The 17,712-nt window shown below is 45.2% G+C and overlaps 1 protein-coding gene across 1 annotated transcript in view; it reads left to right on the top strand.

The window, feature by feature from the left end:
* SHROOM3 (shroom family member 3) overlaps window positions 1–17,712 on the top strand; it is a 318,810-nt gene that overhangs the window by 110,639 nt on the left and 190,459 nt on the right. The window contains exon 2 of the mRNA XM_007455418.1: window positions 3,561–3,715. Within this exon, the coding sequence (XP_007455480.1) occupies window positions 3,561–3,715 (155 nt within the window). The remainder of the gene's footprint in view (window positions 1–3,560; window positions 3,716–17,712) is intronic.

The following is a 17,712-nucleotide window of genomic DNA, read 5'->3' as shown; positions in this document are numbered from 1 at the left end:
GAGCAGGTGCCCAGCTGATGGTTGGTAAATAAATACCATACCAAAAAATCATCCCAGCCCCCACTTTTTTCAGTTTTAGTTATAAATAATTGTTTTTATTTTTCGGCCGCACTGTGTGGCTTGCGGAATCTTAGTTCCCCAACCAGGGCTCAAACCCAGCGCCCCGTAAGTGAAAGCGCCGAGTCCTAAGCACTGGACTGCCAGGGAATCTCCTGACTTGTTGAAAGTAAGCACTTCAGGCCTCAAAGTTCTGCACAAAGTGAAGAGATTATGAGAAACTCTGTAAATACAAAGTGTTATGGAAATAGTTTATCAGAACAGTGAACAATGAAACTCTATGCAGTTCCTCCTCGTAACATTTGCTTTCGCATTAAATCAGTCATGAGAAGAGCATGATATAAACTACACAAATGAGCTTTTCTTGACTTTCTTTTTTATGTAAGAAATTGGTCATTTCCTAGGTCTCATTTCATTCTCATCTTATTGAAAACGTTGGCAAACAATAGAGGGGATTCAATTCTACACACTGGAATTTTAACGGGACTGTTGTATCTGTGGAGTTCGTCATTGCCCCCTCAGCTTTTAGCTCCATACCTGACACACAGTAGATGCTCAGTGAATCTTTGTTGCATGAGTGAACCGATACGAGGAGGTCCTGTGCACAAAGCTCTGGGGAGGCATTCTGGGGTAAGTAGAGATGGAGTCTAGGTTCCTATCTTCAGAGCTCACAGCCAAGCTGGGGATGGGGTGGGACTACGGACAGGGAATGGGCACTGTGTGCTGGGCACTGTTTAAGCCCTTTACTTGCATGAACTCACTTGATCCTCACAAAAGTCTCTGTGGTAAGTACTGTCATCATACAGAAGAGGAAACTGAGGCACAGTAAGATTAAATAACCTGGCTAAAGTTACACAGCTAGGAAGCGACAGAGCCAGATAGTCTGATTCCAGAGCCCCAGCTCTTAACCCTGAGGGTACACTGCAGCTTTTGTAGTTGTCCATGGGTGCTGTAGGTAGCGGGGAGCAATCCAGGTAGAGGGAAATCTGAGTTGCTGGTGTAGGGCCTTGAGGTTAGAGTGCGCCTGGTGTGTTTGGGAGAAAGGTGAATTTACAGAAGGTCGGCAGGGGTAGTAGAATGAATAGAAAAGCAGGGGGAAATGACCAACGACAAAGAATAGCTAAATGAATCCTACCAAGATGTTAGAGTAGAATCTGATATAAATGGAAGTATCTTCACGATACATGATTTTTGATAACCATAGCTACCACTTTTGAAACCCTACCGTAAGCCAGGAACCGTGTTTGCCAGTTCATGTGGCTCATCTCATTAATCCTGTCTGCAGTGCTGTGAGGCAGTGCTGTTATTATCCTTGCTTCATAAGGGAGATGTCTGAAGCCTGGAAGAGAATAAGTGACTTCCTCCTTTAGGCTATTTGTCTGGCTCCTCAAACTCTTAACCACCTCAGTTTAATGCCTCTCCGTTAAATGCCAAAAGATGGTTGAGGACGTGTGTATAGTGTGGTATTTCTGTAAAAAGAAAAAAATATATATACAGGTCTTCTTTGACTTACAATGGGGTTACATCAAAATTAATTCATTGTAAGTTGTCAATATCGTTAAGTCGAAAATGCATTTAATACATCTAACTTACTGAACTTAGCTTAGCTTAGCCCACCTTAAACATGCTCAGAACACTTACATTAGCCTAAAGTTGGTCAAATCATCTAAAATGAAGTCTGTTTAATAATAGTGTTGAATATTTCATGTAATTTATCGACTACTATATTGCAAGTGAAAACAGGATGGTTGTAAGGTTACAGAATGGTTATCAGTGTATCAGTCATCCACCTTGGTGACCACGTGGCTGACTGGGAGCTGTGGCTGCTGCCTTGCCCAGCATCATGACTACACATCACTAGTCCAGGAGAAATTCAAAATTCAAAAAAGTACAGTTTCTACTGAATGAGTATCACTTGCACATCACCGTAAAGTAGAAAAATCGTAAATTGAACCATAGTAAGTCAGGGACCATCTGTATATGAAATTCATAAGCTACACTGTAAACAGTGGTTACCTTTAGAGAGTAACATGGAGGGAGCCAGGGTAAGATTCACTTTTTCCCTTTCCCTTTACACACTTTCTGAATTATTTTCATCCTTTGTAATAAACTAATGAATATATAGTGATTTAATAATAAATTAGTGAACATTATCTTAAAAATAAAGTATTACTTTTAGCTAAAATAAAAGTTGGTGAGGACCAAATTCACAAAATTATTATAGGAATTTGGTTTATTTTGTATATATTGAGACCTATTGAAGGTTTTTGAACATGGGGGCAATTCTGGAGAGTAATTACTGAAAAAAGAAAAAATATGGGTCAGGTTGGTTTACTTGTTTTTTGTTTTTATTTTATTTTTTCCCTTTTTATTCCCTTTCGTCATTATTGACACGCCACAGGATCAAGTGTTATTTTGCTCTGTTGGTTTCCAAAGAACGTCACCAACTTCTAACATAACACATCAGTTACCTGATAATTATGTTTAGTGCTTGCTTCCTGCCTCTGCCCTAAGCACCAGAAGAGCAAGGGTTTCTGTCTGTTTTGTCCACTGTTACAGCCTTAGCTCCTGGAACAACTTCTGGCATACAGCAAGTGTTGAATCACTTTGTTGAATGAATTCCACTGTTCAATAGACTTTGTTTTGTATAGCAGTTTTAGGTTCACAGCAAAACTGAGCAGAAAGTAGAGAGCGTCTCCATATACCCCCTGGCCCTCACTGCCTCGCATAGCCTCTCCCATTACCAACATCCCCATCACAGTGGTGTATTTGTTACAACTGATGAACCTACAATGACACATCATTATTACCCGAAGTCGATAGCTTACGTTAGGGCTTACTCTTGGTGTTGTATGTTCTATGGTGTGATGTCATGTATCCAACCTTACAGTATCACACAGAATAGTGTCACTGTCCTAAACATCCTATGTGCTCTGCCTATTCTTCCCACCTATCTAACCACTCATCTTTCTATTGTTGCCATAATTTTGCCTTTTCCAGAATGTCATAGAGTTGGAATCGTTCCATATATAGCCTTTTGAGACAGGCTTCTTTCTCTTAATAACATGCATTTAAAGTTCTTCCATGCCTTTGCACGGACTGTTAGTTCATTTCTTTTTTAGTGCTGAATAATATTCCATTGTCCGGAGGTACCACCGTTTATTTACCCCATGAGTTAGCATTTTAGACAATAAAAAATAAATGAGGTAAGAAGAACGCAACTTCTAAAGGAATATAACAGTTGCTTTGAGGGACTTTGGATGGAGGTCGTGAGTGGTTGTGGATGGAAACCGAGTTCTTTCATCCCTTGAGCCTAGGTTTCCGAACGCCCTCTGTGGTCAGGCTGGGGGCTGGAAGGTGTGGAGACAGGAGGCCATCCATCCCTGCCTTCTTGAAGTTGGCCGTGGGAGTAGGGCATGGCTGCAGCCGGTGGAGCGGGCTCTGCGGGAGTCCAGGCTAGGGCCCCGGGCCACTCACCTGTGGATCCTCATCTTTCCGAGCAGATCGAAGAAGGGGGCAAAGCGGACCTGGTGAGCTCCAAACTGCGGGCCGGGGACGAGGTGGTGCGCATCAACGCGGTGGTGCTGAGCAGCTCGCGGAGGGAGGCCGTTTCCCTGGTGAAAGGATCCTACAAGACCCTGCGGCTGCTGGTGCGCAGGTAGGCTGGGTGCGCGCCAGGTCCCTCCTCCGCCTCCACGCCCCCCGCCCCTAGCCCGCGCGCAATTTTCCTTACACATCTTGCAGCTTGTGAAGACATTTCAGACGCTACTGTTTTGTGAAACCCTGGCTTCCCCAGCAGGGGCTGGCTTGGCAGGGTTCACTGTACTTTACACATTTCCGGGCTTGATGAGACGTGACCCTGATCCCGGATGTGGTCAGACTCTATGAGGTGTCGTCTCCCCGTGGGACAGGAGAAAGCCATGGGCTTGGTGCCTTACGAGCATTCCATTAGCCTCATCACCGCCCCCCCCACCCCGCCCCTCCCGCTGGGGGGTCTGCGGGGGTAGGTCTTCAAAACAAGTGAATTCCCGCTTTTGTTTGGTTTGTTTTGTTTTTCTGGTTGTGTTAGTGGTGGTTCCTCTGCTGGAAAAGGTTTGGCTTGTGATTGGTTATGATGCTTTAGAGTAAGAAGCTTCTTAGTTCCAGGAAAACAACTCATGGTGAAGGAATTACATATGGAAAAGGAAAGGAAGTTAAAATGTTTTTTCAATCATTTTTACAAGCCAAGCATTGCTGGAGATGTTTTATATTAACATAGGTAAATATGTTCATTGAACCTGCGCAAGAACCTGGTGAGATAGCTAGCATTATCCTCACTTTGTACGCAAGAGGTTAAGTAAGTTACTGAAGGTGGCAGGGCTGGTGAGTGGAAGAGCGACGAAGGAGTCTAGATGCTTCTGGTTCAGCTTCACCAGGCCACCTGAGTGTTTTTACTTTGACCTACTAGGTCCTGGGCTTACATATGTTTGGATATTTCTTCATTAATAAGGTTTTGGCTGCAACACATGACAACAAAATGTTATAATACTCGAGAATGTTTAAGTTGGTGGAACTTCAGGAGTCATTAACCAAACCATGCCGTTTTTTTGTTTTGTTTTGTTTTGCGGTACGCGGGCTTCTCACTATTGTGGCCTCTCCCGTTGCGGAGCACAGGCTCCGGACACGCAGGCTCAGCGGCCATGGCTCACGGGCCCAGTCGCTCCACGGCACGTGGGATCTTCCAGGACCGGGGCATGAATCTGTGTCCCCTGCATCGGCAGGTGGACTCTCAACCGCTGCGCCACCAGGGAAGCCCCATGCCGTTTTTTAAGATGTGAACAGTAAGCTGGTCTTCTCATCATGTCTCATATAGTCTCTTAGGGGACCACTTGCGCCTGCACTCATTCACTCCTCAGGGGTGTGAGCCCTTGCTCAGGGGAACAGCAGCTCCTCCCAATCACAAAAACACAGCCGTGGGTGTGGTCCCACCACATCCCCAGGCTCTAGTGACTCTCCACAGTGTGCTGGGCTGTGTCTGGTTTCTCTTCAGGGCTTGCTTCTCTGGTGGCCAGTGATGCAGAGTGGCTCAAAGCATAGGCACCAGAGTCAGATCAGGCCTGGGTTCAAATTCTAGTGCTGCCATCTTCCAGCTATGTGATCTTGGGCAAATTACTTAACCTTATTGAAGATTCAGTTTCCTTATTTTTGATTGGGGATAAAAATACCTACTTTACAAGGTGATTAGAATGCTTTAATGAAATACTCTACATGGTAACTCATGGTAACAACAGGAGCTGCTGCCATTACTTTTATTACTATTGGCCAGCTCTAGGCATAGGTCCATTATTTGTGGGTCAAGATTTGAGTAAAGCAAGCAGTCATCCCAAACACAGTGGCAGATTTCTCAAATAGATGGGTTGGAAGGCTCAGAACCATTAGGTCTGTTCCATGTGCCCAGAAGAGTGTTGAAGGTTTTGAACTCACTTCGGCACTGGAACCCAAAGTCCAACTTGAGAACACTGGTGTTTGTCTGTTGAGGATTGACAGCGGAATCCACACTCTCGGTATGTTTCGATGGGACTCTGGTGATAGGTTAACCTCTGGAGAGGGCTGCCCTGTTCCCTACTATGAAAAGTAGTCATGCTGGCTTCCAGTTATGCCTTCTAGTTGATGGTGACATGAGATTTGAATCACTTCCTCCAGCAGAACAGGCAACAGACAATCCTGGGGTTGAAATCTGTCCTTGTCGTTCGCAAATTGTGCGACTTTGGGCCTCTTTATAAGCCTCAATTTTCTCATTTATAAAATAATAATAGGAAATAATAATTCCTGCCTCAAAAGGGCATTCTGAAGATTTAATGTATAAAGTATAAATACATAGTAGATGTGCAGCATTTGCTCATGATCACCCTGAATTGGGTTGGAGAGGCGTGTGGCGATACGGACTATTGCCGTATTACCAAATATGCTGGATGCCTGGTTATCAAGAAGCTCCCACCCTCACCCTTTTATTCCCTTCGTGAATTTACCACCGTTAAGGGGCTGGTCCCCAGCCTTACAGAACTGGTCATGACAAATACAGAACTGGTCATGACAGTGCCCAGGATCTCACGGAATTTAGGAATGTTAATTCACATCATCCAAACTCATAGGAAATTGAAGGATATGCACCAGAATGTCAACGCATTCTGTAAGTGTCAACAACTGTAAGTGGAATAAGAATCCCAGGGGGACCAAGAATCAGTAAACTTTATCCCCACAGGAGAAAGGAAGGACCATAGGAAGTCTGTCCATAATTAGGTCAGGAGGTTGCGTGCTGATCTCAGACTCAAGAGTAAAGAGTGGGTCTGAGGCGCCAGAATGTGCTGGCATCCGTGCTGACGGCCAGATGGCCCATCTTTCCATTGGAGACGCGTCTGCCAGGCGGGCCAGACGTTCGCGCTGCTGAATCAGAGCCCTTTCCTCTGTGGACCGCAGGGAATCCTTCTGCCAAAGTGCTCCTCTCCCGTCTCATTTCTTCTCTGCCCTCCACATCAAATCCCCTTTCTGATTGACACATTCTTTCTTTAGATGTGCTAATGGAATCGATAAGGTTACTGAAGAGTCCTTGCACTCTCTGCTTCTGCTGTGGGAAACATTTTGTCTCTAAGATGCCTTTTGAATATGTCTTATCTCATCTATTATGTGTTGATTTTTATAGTTGAACTCTCTGAGTTTGAGAAGGAGGAGGCAGTCTTTATTTCTCACACATATTTAGAGAAGGGGATTTATAAACATGCTTTGGTGGACATGGATAGACATTCCTCCCCTACATTACAGAGAACTGGGTAGAAGCCCCATGCTCTGGATTAATCTGGCTCTATACTTACTAGAGCTGTCACTTTCCTGAGAAGTCTTACCTTTATATCTTGGCCCATGTCATGTCCAGAGATTTCATTTCCTTACACTTGATTCTAACAGGGTGACTTGTTATTTCATTTACTAGCTTTCCTTTTTTTCCTAAGTGATCTCTATACTTTTAAAAAAGATTGAGGTGTCTTCCAGGAAACGTGATTGGGAGGTCTGTTTCCTGGAGAAATCATTTGCCTAGTGAAAATGTGTATATATATCAGCAGGTCCATCTGTACCTGCCTCCGTTTTTCTTAAAGTTGGTTTTGGGTGGGTGAGGGTAGCACCTCAGGTGGGCAGGTTTCCTCATCCATCATAAATATGCCAAGAATGCAGAGCAGGGTAGTGGTGTTTATATAAGTTTTGAGGGTGTCTTACCCAGTGACCGAAAACAATCAAAAGTAAAAACACCTTCTTAAAAGGCTACAGTGACAAGAGAAATGCAAAGTCTCAAGTGAGTTGTGGGTCAGTGACCTTAGAAGATCTGCTGACCCATAAAGAAGGCAGCGTTTAGTCCTCTGGGAGGAGGGAGTGAAGGGGGTGATGTGGATGCTTATGAGGACAGAGAATGTGTCTGCTGCTGAGTACACAGAGGTCTGCAGCTAGTGGTGGATAAATGGAGAAGAAATGATAAAATGAGAAGTGAGCCAAAGAAAAGACCTTCGAAAAGGAAAACAAACATCTCTCAGTTGAAGGGAAGCTGAAGGAGGAAAGCCTTCGTGGAATGCAAGGACGGTACAAAGGATGTAAATTAAGAAAGCAGACATGTACACAAATAAGCGTCAATACTCCAAACCCTCTCTGAAATCAACAGAGACTTTATTTGGCAGGTAGGTGTAAAATGCATGTCTTAGAGCCAGTAAACATTTAGAATGAATGGAAACTAAAGACAAAGGAAAGGGTCCTCAGGTTTAATTTAAATCCCTGAGGGTGATTGCAAGGTGCTTTCAGTACAGGGAGTACTCACTGCTGTTTGCAGAAAACCTAAATTTTAAATTAAAAAAATCAAAGGCTACATTTCCCTTTCCGAACAGCCTGTTGGGGTTAATTGCTGGATACGCATCTAGCCTCATGTTTTCACCCTGAGTTGGGACTCTAATTCCTGTCTTGACTCAGATCATCAGAAAGGCACTGTAACCAATGGGGCATTGTAACCCCAATAAGAATGCCCCCAACCACCCATTTTTCTTGGTAAATCCAACCTCTCAACCTTCTGCATCAAGTTGCTACTCTTGCCAAATACTATCCTACTCCTAAGTTTGGTATCAATGGTTGGTTGGTTTGGCAAAGAAAAATTTGGGGGTACATTTCGCGTTAAATGTTTTGTACTCTTTTTGCAAGGCTCATGTAAGCCACTTGAAAGTCAGAGTCTTTCTTTCTAGGAGAAAGGATGCATGAGATGGTGATGCAAGTTCGACGCTGCCTGGAAAACAGTCATTTAATTTGATTCTTGCCTCAAAGGGTTATTGTGAGAATTAAGTGAAAATATGTATGTTCAGTATATGGTGTAGGTGATTAAAGGGTAAACTCTCCTGAGAATAAATTGCATATTTGTGAGATAAGTTGCCTCTTGAAAGAAGCCCATTTTAATCTCTAAAACACAGCACATGATTGGAGGTCCCAGTGAATAGGAAGGCTGTGTGGGGAAATGGTCTTTCTGGGCATAGGGGGCAGCATGTGTGATTCAGAACAGTACACAGAGGGTGGGGAAGCATGAGCCCCTTTTTAAAATGAAATCTTACTCCTGAACTTTCCCACCATCCCTGCAAATTCGATACTGCTGCTCCCCTTCCCATTCATTTAGTCTATGAGTTGACGTGTTGGAAGGGAACGTTTATTTTTCATTTGACTGAATATATGTGCTCGTGTGTGAGGAGCAGAAGCGGGTAAAAGTAGATCACATTTTACTGGGAAGAGTGAAATTGAGGAGAAAGGAGGGTTGAATTCGTAAAAAACAAACAAACAGTAAGCATTTGCCTAAAATATGTGTACTCCCAGGCTTCGTGACTTGCCCTGTGTTCAGACTCAGATTTCTGTCCTGAATCGGATCGTCAGAATTAAAAGGGGCCAGAGTGAGAATCTAGGTTTTGTCACTTCACCCCACGGCTCTGCCTAGAGGTAGAAATGAGGGAACTGCACCCAAAGATGAGTAGGGACTCGCCCAGGGCCACATGCGAAGAGCCAAAATGAGGATGGAGGTCTCTGAGAAGCAGGTCTTGGAGCGTCTTGGCATCTCGAGCAGTGAGCTAGTGCTTTCCACCCAGCTGTCTCCTTCATTTAGAAATATTCATGATGCTTAAAAAAACAGGCAAAAAGGGCTTCCCTGCTGGCGCAGTGGTTAAGAATCCACCTGCCAATGCAGGGGACATGGGTTTGAGCCCTGGTCCGGGAAGATCCCACATGCCGGGCAGTAACTAAGCCCGTGCGCCACAGCTACTGAGCCTGCACTCTAGAGCCCACGAGCCACAACTACTGAAGCCCGCGCACCTAGAGCCCGTGCTCCGCAACAAGAGAAGCCACCGCTCACCACAACTAGAGAAAGCCCGTGCACAGCAACGAAGACCCAACTCAGCCAAAAATTAATTAATTAATTAAAAAGAAAACCAGGCAAAAAGCAAAACCAAGAAAAACCCAAATAAACTGATTTTTAATTCATCTAGGAAAAACTGAAAGGAGAGGCGATTCCCCCACTGACCTTGAACTTCCTGGGGAGTTCAGAGGAAATGCATCTCGCTGCTTTGTGCACCCCACTGACTTCGCTGACTCAAGGCCCTCCATCAGCCTCTGGAAATAAAACTACTTGTAGCCTTACAGCTGCTTCCTCCCTCGTAACAAAAATGGTGATGAAATTAAGTTCACCACCTCCCTCAGCCCATGCTCCCCCTGAGGAGACCATCCCATGTTTCTGAGGGTTAGCAGGGTGAGATGACATTATCGGAATGGAATGAGGTGGGTGGCTCACACACTTGCTGCCTCCGTGTTCGGTTTCTGTGACCCTTTTATGTCTAGATTGAGTTGTGAGACTGTAGCTCACCCAGGATTTGCAAGTCAGTGTTCTTGTAAGAAGTATCTGGTAATGAACGGAATGCTTTAAAGGCCTTTAGAAGAATGCAAAATGAACTATTCATAAAAAAAGGATTTTGCAAATCAGTTCCTTTTCTAACTCATGGTTACATTTTATAAAACACACACACACACACACACACACACACACACACACACACACACACCTGCCTGACCCTATTTCCTTAAAAAAGCAGCTGTATTCTTAAATCATCTTAATCTTACGCTGCTTAACCACCTAATGTCTCTTTTTAACTATTTTAAAGCAATTTAAAGAAATAGTTCATTAAGAGCTTTAAAAAGTAAATTGAACAGAACTCCCTGTTTTTAAAGCAGCAAAGTTTGAAGGGAGGGTGGAAACTTTTCTAGCATAAAAAGCATCTGGTGTTTTTTTTTTTCCTCATAAACTGGCAATCTCTAAACCAGCCTGCGCAGCACCAAGTTGCCGGTTCTCAGATGTGAGATAGCAAACAGCCTGGGAAGAGAAGTCCGTATCATGGGGATTCCAGTTGGAGCTCGGCTGTGTGCTGGCCGTCGTACCATGAGGATAGCTCAATCTCTCTGAGACTTAAAGTTTAAAGACTTTAGACTTAAAGTAGAGAACAGTAATAATATCTTCGCTACTGAGTTGCTGTAAGAGGAAAATAAGATAGTGTATATGAAAACGGTTCATTGGAATAAAATACTGAGTCATTTTTCCATGAGAAGCCTCTGTTGCGGTCTCAGCTCAAGAAAATGTACCCGACTGCATACTCTTATGATTGTTCTATTTAATGCACTAATTTGACTTGTTTGTGCAGATGAGAACATAGGGCTTTAAAGCTTCTGATTATAACCTTTTCGCTAAGAGGAAGTGTAGTGCTAAAGATTGTACCAACGAGGCCCAACATGCTAAAGATAGTACCAGAATGAGGGTTTAAAGAAAAAGACCATGTGTGCTCTAGAGAACTTGAGTAGGAAGCGTTCTGATTCTGAAACAAGTCAAAGCTCCTTGGCGGGAGACTGCATACAGAATAGGACCCTCTGACTGCAGAAGGGGGTTCTCAGGCAAGTGTCTTTCGTCTCCTGGTGCGTTGAATTAAATGGTCAGGTTCTATGGGCACATGTGTGTAGCACAGGCTGAGCAAATTGGAAAAGGTGGTGTTCTTAAGCACAGTATGCGGCGTTTGGGGAAATTATGATGTCACAAAACAATTCTCAGGTGGACAGGCAGGAGCCTAGGACAAACAGAAAAGGAACGATAATCTTTTGATAGACAGCTGCAAAACTGTTCTTGAGGCTCCAAGTACTCACCAGGTGCACAACAAATGCGGCTTATTCTACCTCACCTGGACACAGAAGCCACATGAGAAAGATTTCTGTCCCCTGTAAGTTCCAAGAGTTGTCTCTCAAGATATAAAAGAGGGTCCCATGCTGTGCTCTATGGCTGAGCCCTCTGTGGAGGTGCAGGTAGGGGGTGTGCGAGTCCCAGTGCCCTCTGACGAGATCCCTGAGCTGTGGTGGCCCCCAGTATGGCGGCAGCATGGCTCTGAGCGTCCCGTATGGTACCTCCCACCTCCATGCCTCCCTAACGCTTGTGATGACCCTCTCAGCCCCGCTGCCCACACTGGTACCTCACCTGTCCTTTCACTCTTCTGCTCTCTTCAGTTTTTCACTTGTGCAAAGGCTGCAAATATCTGGGACGTGAATACAGATCCCAAGCTGCGGTACGGTTTGCATCCCATCTGAAGACCCAGGATTAGACTTCCCCAGAGGGGAAATCGGGATAACTGAGAACTGTGGTAACTTACCCCTTAAACATTTTTTCCACTTGAGCAAGTGATTGAGAGGAGGGGAAGGAGGCAGCTGCAGTGCCCTTCGACCCCCAGAAACTTTTCCAGGAGGTCTGGCATCATGGGAATTTGCTCAGTATGCTTTGAGGAGGTATTTCAATCCTGCTGGGACCAGACTCAGAGCAGTTTTTGGCTTCCCTGGAGTCTTAGGTTTGAATGTCACTGTCTAGAAGTATAGTATTCGATTTCCTAACCAGTTGTTCCTTCCCGTGGAAAATTCATGTAACACATTATTAGGTTTCCTAAGAGGTATGCAATAAGACTCCCTTACTGTAATGAGAAAAGGGACATTTTTCCTGTAGCACATAATGATAACTGCTATTTTTATTCATTGGGTTACATATGCTCACTGGCTACGCACTGAACACTAGCCACATACAAAGGAATGCTGTATTGTTCCCCACGAAGGAGGTTTGATGATAAAAGACCTGGTTTCATTCCTGGGATAACATGTAACATGGTTTTACTTCAGACAAATGTATTCCAAGCAGGAGTCAACCCTCCGTGCCCAGCCATTAAGGGCTCTGTTTGAGCCTTCGTAGAGGACATGCAGTCTCAGTCCTGAGATCACACAAAAGTTATGGTGGAATCCTTTTCCCCAGTTCTAGATCAGGGTGCGTTAGCTAGAAAAAAATTCGTTTGGATGATTCTGATTTAGAATATGAGCCAACTTATAATTCTGCATCCTTGCATCAAAACAGCTTAAAGCTGGTCTGTCTCAAACTTGGCTACACGTTGGAATTACCTGGGGGGCTAAACAAACTGATGCCTGGCTCCCACCCCCAAAGACTCTTAATTTAATTGTTACAGGGTATAGCCTGGCTTTGGACATTTTTACAGCTGCCCTGGTGAATTCTAATGGGCAGTGAAGTTTGAGAACCGCTGGTTTAAGCTGCAAGTTGGAGTGGAAAAGAGAAACAATGAGTTGGTAGAAACTGAGAGGGAGAAGAAAGGCAGAGTGGAAGGGGTCATAAGGATAGTAGCAGGAAGAGAATCAAGAAGGCAAATCAAGAGAGGCAGCGAGGGCTTCCCTGGTGGCGCAGTGGTTGAGAGTCCGCCTGCCGATGCGGGGGACACGGGTTCGTGCCCCGGTCCGGGATAGAACAGTGGTTCTCATACTTGAGCTGCATCAGAATCACCTAGAGGGCAATTAGAACACAGATTGAGGGGCCCACCCCCAGAGTTTCTGATTCTGTAGGTCTGAGAATTTCATTTCTAACAAATTCCCCGGGGATGCTCACACTGCTGATCTGAGCACCTCACTTTGAAAACCACCACTTTAGAAGATAGTCTCAAACTTTGGGTATTGTCAAAAAAAAAAAAAAAAAAGAGAGAGGCAGCGAGTAGAGCAGAGCCTTGAGAATGGGGGCAACTAAGGTGCAAAAACAGAGCCCCTGCTGAGGTCTCTGGACCATCCGGGAACCAGAGAGGCCTGCAGGGAAGGGCTGCTGCAGCAGTGGCTCCTGGTCTAGCATTTCTATGAGATCTGTTTCTCTATCACTGCTATATGGAGGTGTCGCTTTTTTTTTTTTTTAACATCTTTATTGGGGTATAATTGCTTTACAGTGGTGTATTAGTTTCTGCTGTATAACAAAGTGAATCAGCTATATACATATGTATATCCCCATATCCCCTCCCTTTTGCATCTCCCTCCCACCCTCCTTATCCCACCCCTCTAGGTGGTCACAAAGCACCACGCTATTCTCCCTGTGCTATGCAGTTGGTTCCCACTAGGTAAGGCTCATCAAGTGATGTTACTACTGACAAATGGGCGTGGGCTTGTCTGGCCTTCCCTGGGAACACCTGTGACTTGAGCCGTTATCACGTGCCACTGCTCCAGGAGTTCATTTTTACCAGCAGGTGTTGGGGCCTCCATTTAGAGCGAGTAGACCCATACCCGTGACACTGTAGTTGCCGTGCTCACTCTACATGCCGTCTCTGGATGGTGCCCCCATGAAACAAACCATGAAAGAAAGATGGCTTGACGCCATTGAACTTATTCAATCCAATGGGATGTACTACGTGAAGACAACATCAATAGGTCCCGAGTGAAAGAAGCATATGAGCTTGTTTCATTTACTTCATCCGTCCCCGGTTTTTAAAAATCACACTGTGGGTAGCCTTAGCACCAGTCCCCCATTTCTTGAGGCCCAGGGGTAGAGAAATGGTTTCTGGAAAGGATTGCTAAAAACCACCCACTACATATGTCCTTAATGGTACATCAGAGCTTTGAAGGTCCTGGCACTTTTGTCCTGTTCTGGTTAATTCCACTGTTTTGCTGACCCCTTTCCTTTTGGATTATATATATTTTATGTCTTATTTAATTAAAACTGCTCCAAGATCACAGGTATCCTAGTGAGGTCCTGGCAAGAGGCTTCAAGTATAGGTTTGGGAACTCTAAGAATGTCAGGTGCTTAGCCTTCCAAAGGCTGGGAACCCCCTGGGTCTGTCTGACTGGACATGACCCCTAAGGCTCTTTCTCCTTTGACCATTGCTAATTAAAGTGGCAACCTCAAATATGTGTTCGTTGCTACCTGTCTTCTCACGGTTCTGTTACCTCTGGCATCCTAGTGTGTACAGCCTAGTGTGTCCTTGGTAAAATTATACCTCTAAGACCAGCCTTATGATGCCTCTGCCTCTATCACTAACATGTTTGTTCCACTGCCCACTGGTCTAGAGCCCCACGTCACTGTCTCCACTCGCTGCCAGATCCTGTGTACAGTTCGTCGGTGCATTTGAAAAATGCAGCTTCTCCACTCGCCCCTCATTCTGCTGTCAAACTCCTGTCTGATGCTGCGATGGCTTGGTGGGTGGGAGGTGTGAAATCATCCTCGGGTCGGTTGCTTGATTAGTGTGTTTATTGTTTATGTGGGAGGGTTGCTATGTTGTTTTGCGAGCCCTGGACACCTGAAACAATCTTTCACGGAGTTGTCACGGGAGTGAGATGTGTTTCCTAACCTTCCGTCCTTCACCCTCATAACTTAAAAGGAGCAAAAGATGAAAGAGAATTATTGTTTTTCACTAGTGGCTGCATATTACTTAAGTTTTTCCAAAAGGTAAGTTAAAAAATTTTAAATCAATTAAACCCTTTTGACTTCCTCCCTTGCTACCTTCAAGTATTTGCTCAAATATTAGTCTTCCTTGTACAGCCAGTTGAAAATTGCCGCCCCCTTCCTACCATGTCCCCAACACTCCTTATATTTTATTTTCACCTGTGAGACATACACTCATCAAGTTATTCATTCCGTTTCCTCTCATTAGATTATAAACTCCTTAATGGCAGAGATTTTGTTCTGTGTGGTGTCCCCAGTGCCTGGAATGGTTCCTAGCACGTGATATGTACTCACTGAATATTTGTGAAGGAAAACATACCCAGTGAAAACAAAAGCATACCCAACAGCAGCTGCATGGCGCAGTGGACCGGAGTCCAGGCCCGGAGCCTGGTTGCCTGACTTTGAATCCCAGCTTTAGCATTTGCTCGTCTACTGCTTTAACCTCTAACATGGTTTCATCATCTGTAAAATGGGTGTAATAACATCTCCCTCACTGGTGTTGTAAGTTGCTATATAAACATCAGCTGTTAAGAATTATGTCACTGGACGGGGTTAGTCCTTGTGCTTGCGTTAAGAGTTAGTTGGGGGCACTGTCTCTCAGCTGAGGTTTTTTTTTTTTTAAATAAGTCTAGTTTTATTTTTATTTTTATTTTTTAATTTTTTAAACATCTTTATTGGAGTATAATTGCTTTACAATGGTGTGTTAGTTTCTGCTGTACAACAAAGTGAATCAGTGTATACATATACATATGTCCCCACATCTCTTCCCTTTTGCGTCTCCCTCCCTCCCACCCTCCCTATCCCACCCCTCTAGGTGGTCACAAAGCACCGAGCTGATCTCCCTGTGCTATGCGGCTGCTTCCCACTATCAGCTGAGGTTTTAAAGCTGGTCAGATGCAAGCTTGCTGGCCGTGAGCCACCTTTACCATCACATGGTGACCCCTATCTGGGAGTCAAGGCAATCCAGAGGATGCCAAAACAAGGATGCAGATGGATTCCTGATGACATTGTTTGAGACCCTGGACCCAGTCAGATCCAGTCAGACCCTGGTCTTTTGGGTTGTGTGAGCCAGTAAACCTCCTCTATGCTTTAAAAAAAAAAAAAAAAAAGACCACGCTTTTCACCAAAGAAGGATCCTGTTTGAAGGCATTCTCCCCTCGGTGAAATGAGATCGACCGGATCCCTCCTCCCTTTGCAGCCCCGTGCCTCGGTGCGGTAGCCATCTCCAGCCCTCCCTTGGGGGTTAGGTCCTGGGGGCCTGGCTTTCGGGATGCTCCCAGCGGCAGGGCCCGCCCTTCACTGTACCCCCAGCTTCTGCGAGCCTCGCTGGAGCCAGGGCCTCTGCAGTCACCTGTCACGTGGAGGCTGGGATCCCTTTCCAAGCCCCGCTCCAGCGGCAGTGCTGTGCACTGGTTGCGGGCACTGCCAGTCGGGCAGAACTTGGTCTGCAGCCCTGCCCCTTACTGGGAGGGCTGGGCCAACAGCTTTCACCTCCCACCTTCCTTTCTTTTCCTCTGGGAAGTGAAGACACTCATCCCTACTTTGTATGAAGGCTGTGACAATGAAGATTACACGTGTGAAGAAGAAACCAGGACTCTGGGTTTGCTGCCCCTCCCTTCAGTCAGTGACTAGCTGTCCAGCAAATGCCTGTGAGTGGAGGCATTTCCATCTTTCATTAAGAGAAGTGGTTTCTTCCCTACGTCTCGCACAGTTTTACCCTACGTCGCGCCTAGTTTTACTGCCCCAAAGCCCAAAAGATGTGGTGAGAGAGCACGATTCAAGGAGGATGGGGATTATGTTTCCTGCCAGTGAAAGTCGAACTCAAACTGGGCAGAAATCCAATTTGTCAGAAGAAGAAAGCAGTGGGAAAAGGTGATCTGCCGATGACTGTAGATGTAAGAGAACTTTAGTATCGAGGTGGGGGTCAGTGGTCACTGGCAAAGCCCCTCTCTTGACCCCCTGAGGAGCAATTCTGGAGAAACTGCTGCCTGCTTTATGGAAGTCAAAGCACCCAGAAATGGAAGGTCTAGCCATAGGTCCCAGGACCAGGAACACAGAATTAGGAACAGAAGCCAAGTTTGCTAACATGAGTCAGCTGTTTCAGGGCACACAACTCCAAGGCCAGGCTCTTCTTTCCTTTCATCTTATGGCTTTTCCTTTCTCGTTGGTGGCAGGAACTGTAATTTGGTGTGTTTATGTTTTATTTGATGATTCTCCCTTCTCACTCTTCAGCATCTTTCACGTTTCACGTTATCTTCCTATAACAGTTCTTACTCAACGTATGAAACACGTTTAAACACATTTAAACAACTTGCATCAAAATCAGCTGTCGTCCCGGTTTAACATGCAAATCCCTGTACTCCCCTAAATCAGACTCTCTGCTGGAGGAGCCTGCTTTGTAGCAAACTTGCCAAGGGATTCTAATGCCCACCGAGGCACACAGCCTGCAGCACTGCAAGGTGCGCCTCAGCCTTCCTCTGGCTGGGAGGTCATTCCTATGGATCTTTCCTTGTCTCTTTGGCCCACATCGGCTCAAAGGATGGGATCAGTGTCGATCTGAGCAACTCCGTGGTTATTCCTTGAAATGAAAGACTAGCTCCACACATCTTCTTGGCCATGATATATAAGTAAAATTCAAAACTCAGATTTTCAGCTTTAAACAGAGATCGGGTATGGTTCTCGTCTTCTCGGAGCTCCTTCACAAACATTTTAGAGCACAACCCCAATGCACAGAAATGTTCAAAAACGGCAGTAGTGTGTGGCCTGCCTTCTTTCCAAGGGCATGCTGGCTTGCAGCAGTTTCTAAAAACAGACCTTTCTGATCCAGGTCACTAAGCAGG

The sequence above is a fragment of the Lipotes vexillifer genome, unplaced genomic scaffold (assembly GCF_000442215.2).
Source record: "Lipotes vexillifer unplaced genomic scaffold, Lipotes_vexillifer_v1.1 scaffold749, whole genome shotgun sequence".
Lineage (NCBI taxonomy): Eukaryota > Metazoa > Chordata > Mammalia > Artiodactyla > Lipotidae > Lipotes > Lipotes vexillifer.
The sequence above is the reverse complement of the archived record's forward strand: the minus strand, read 5'-3'. Positions and strand labels throughout refer to the sequence as shown.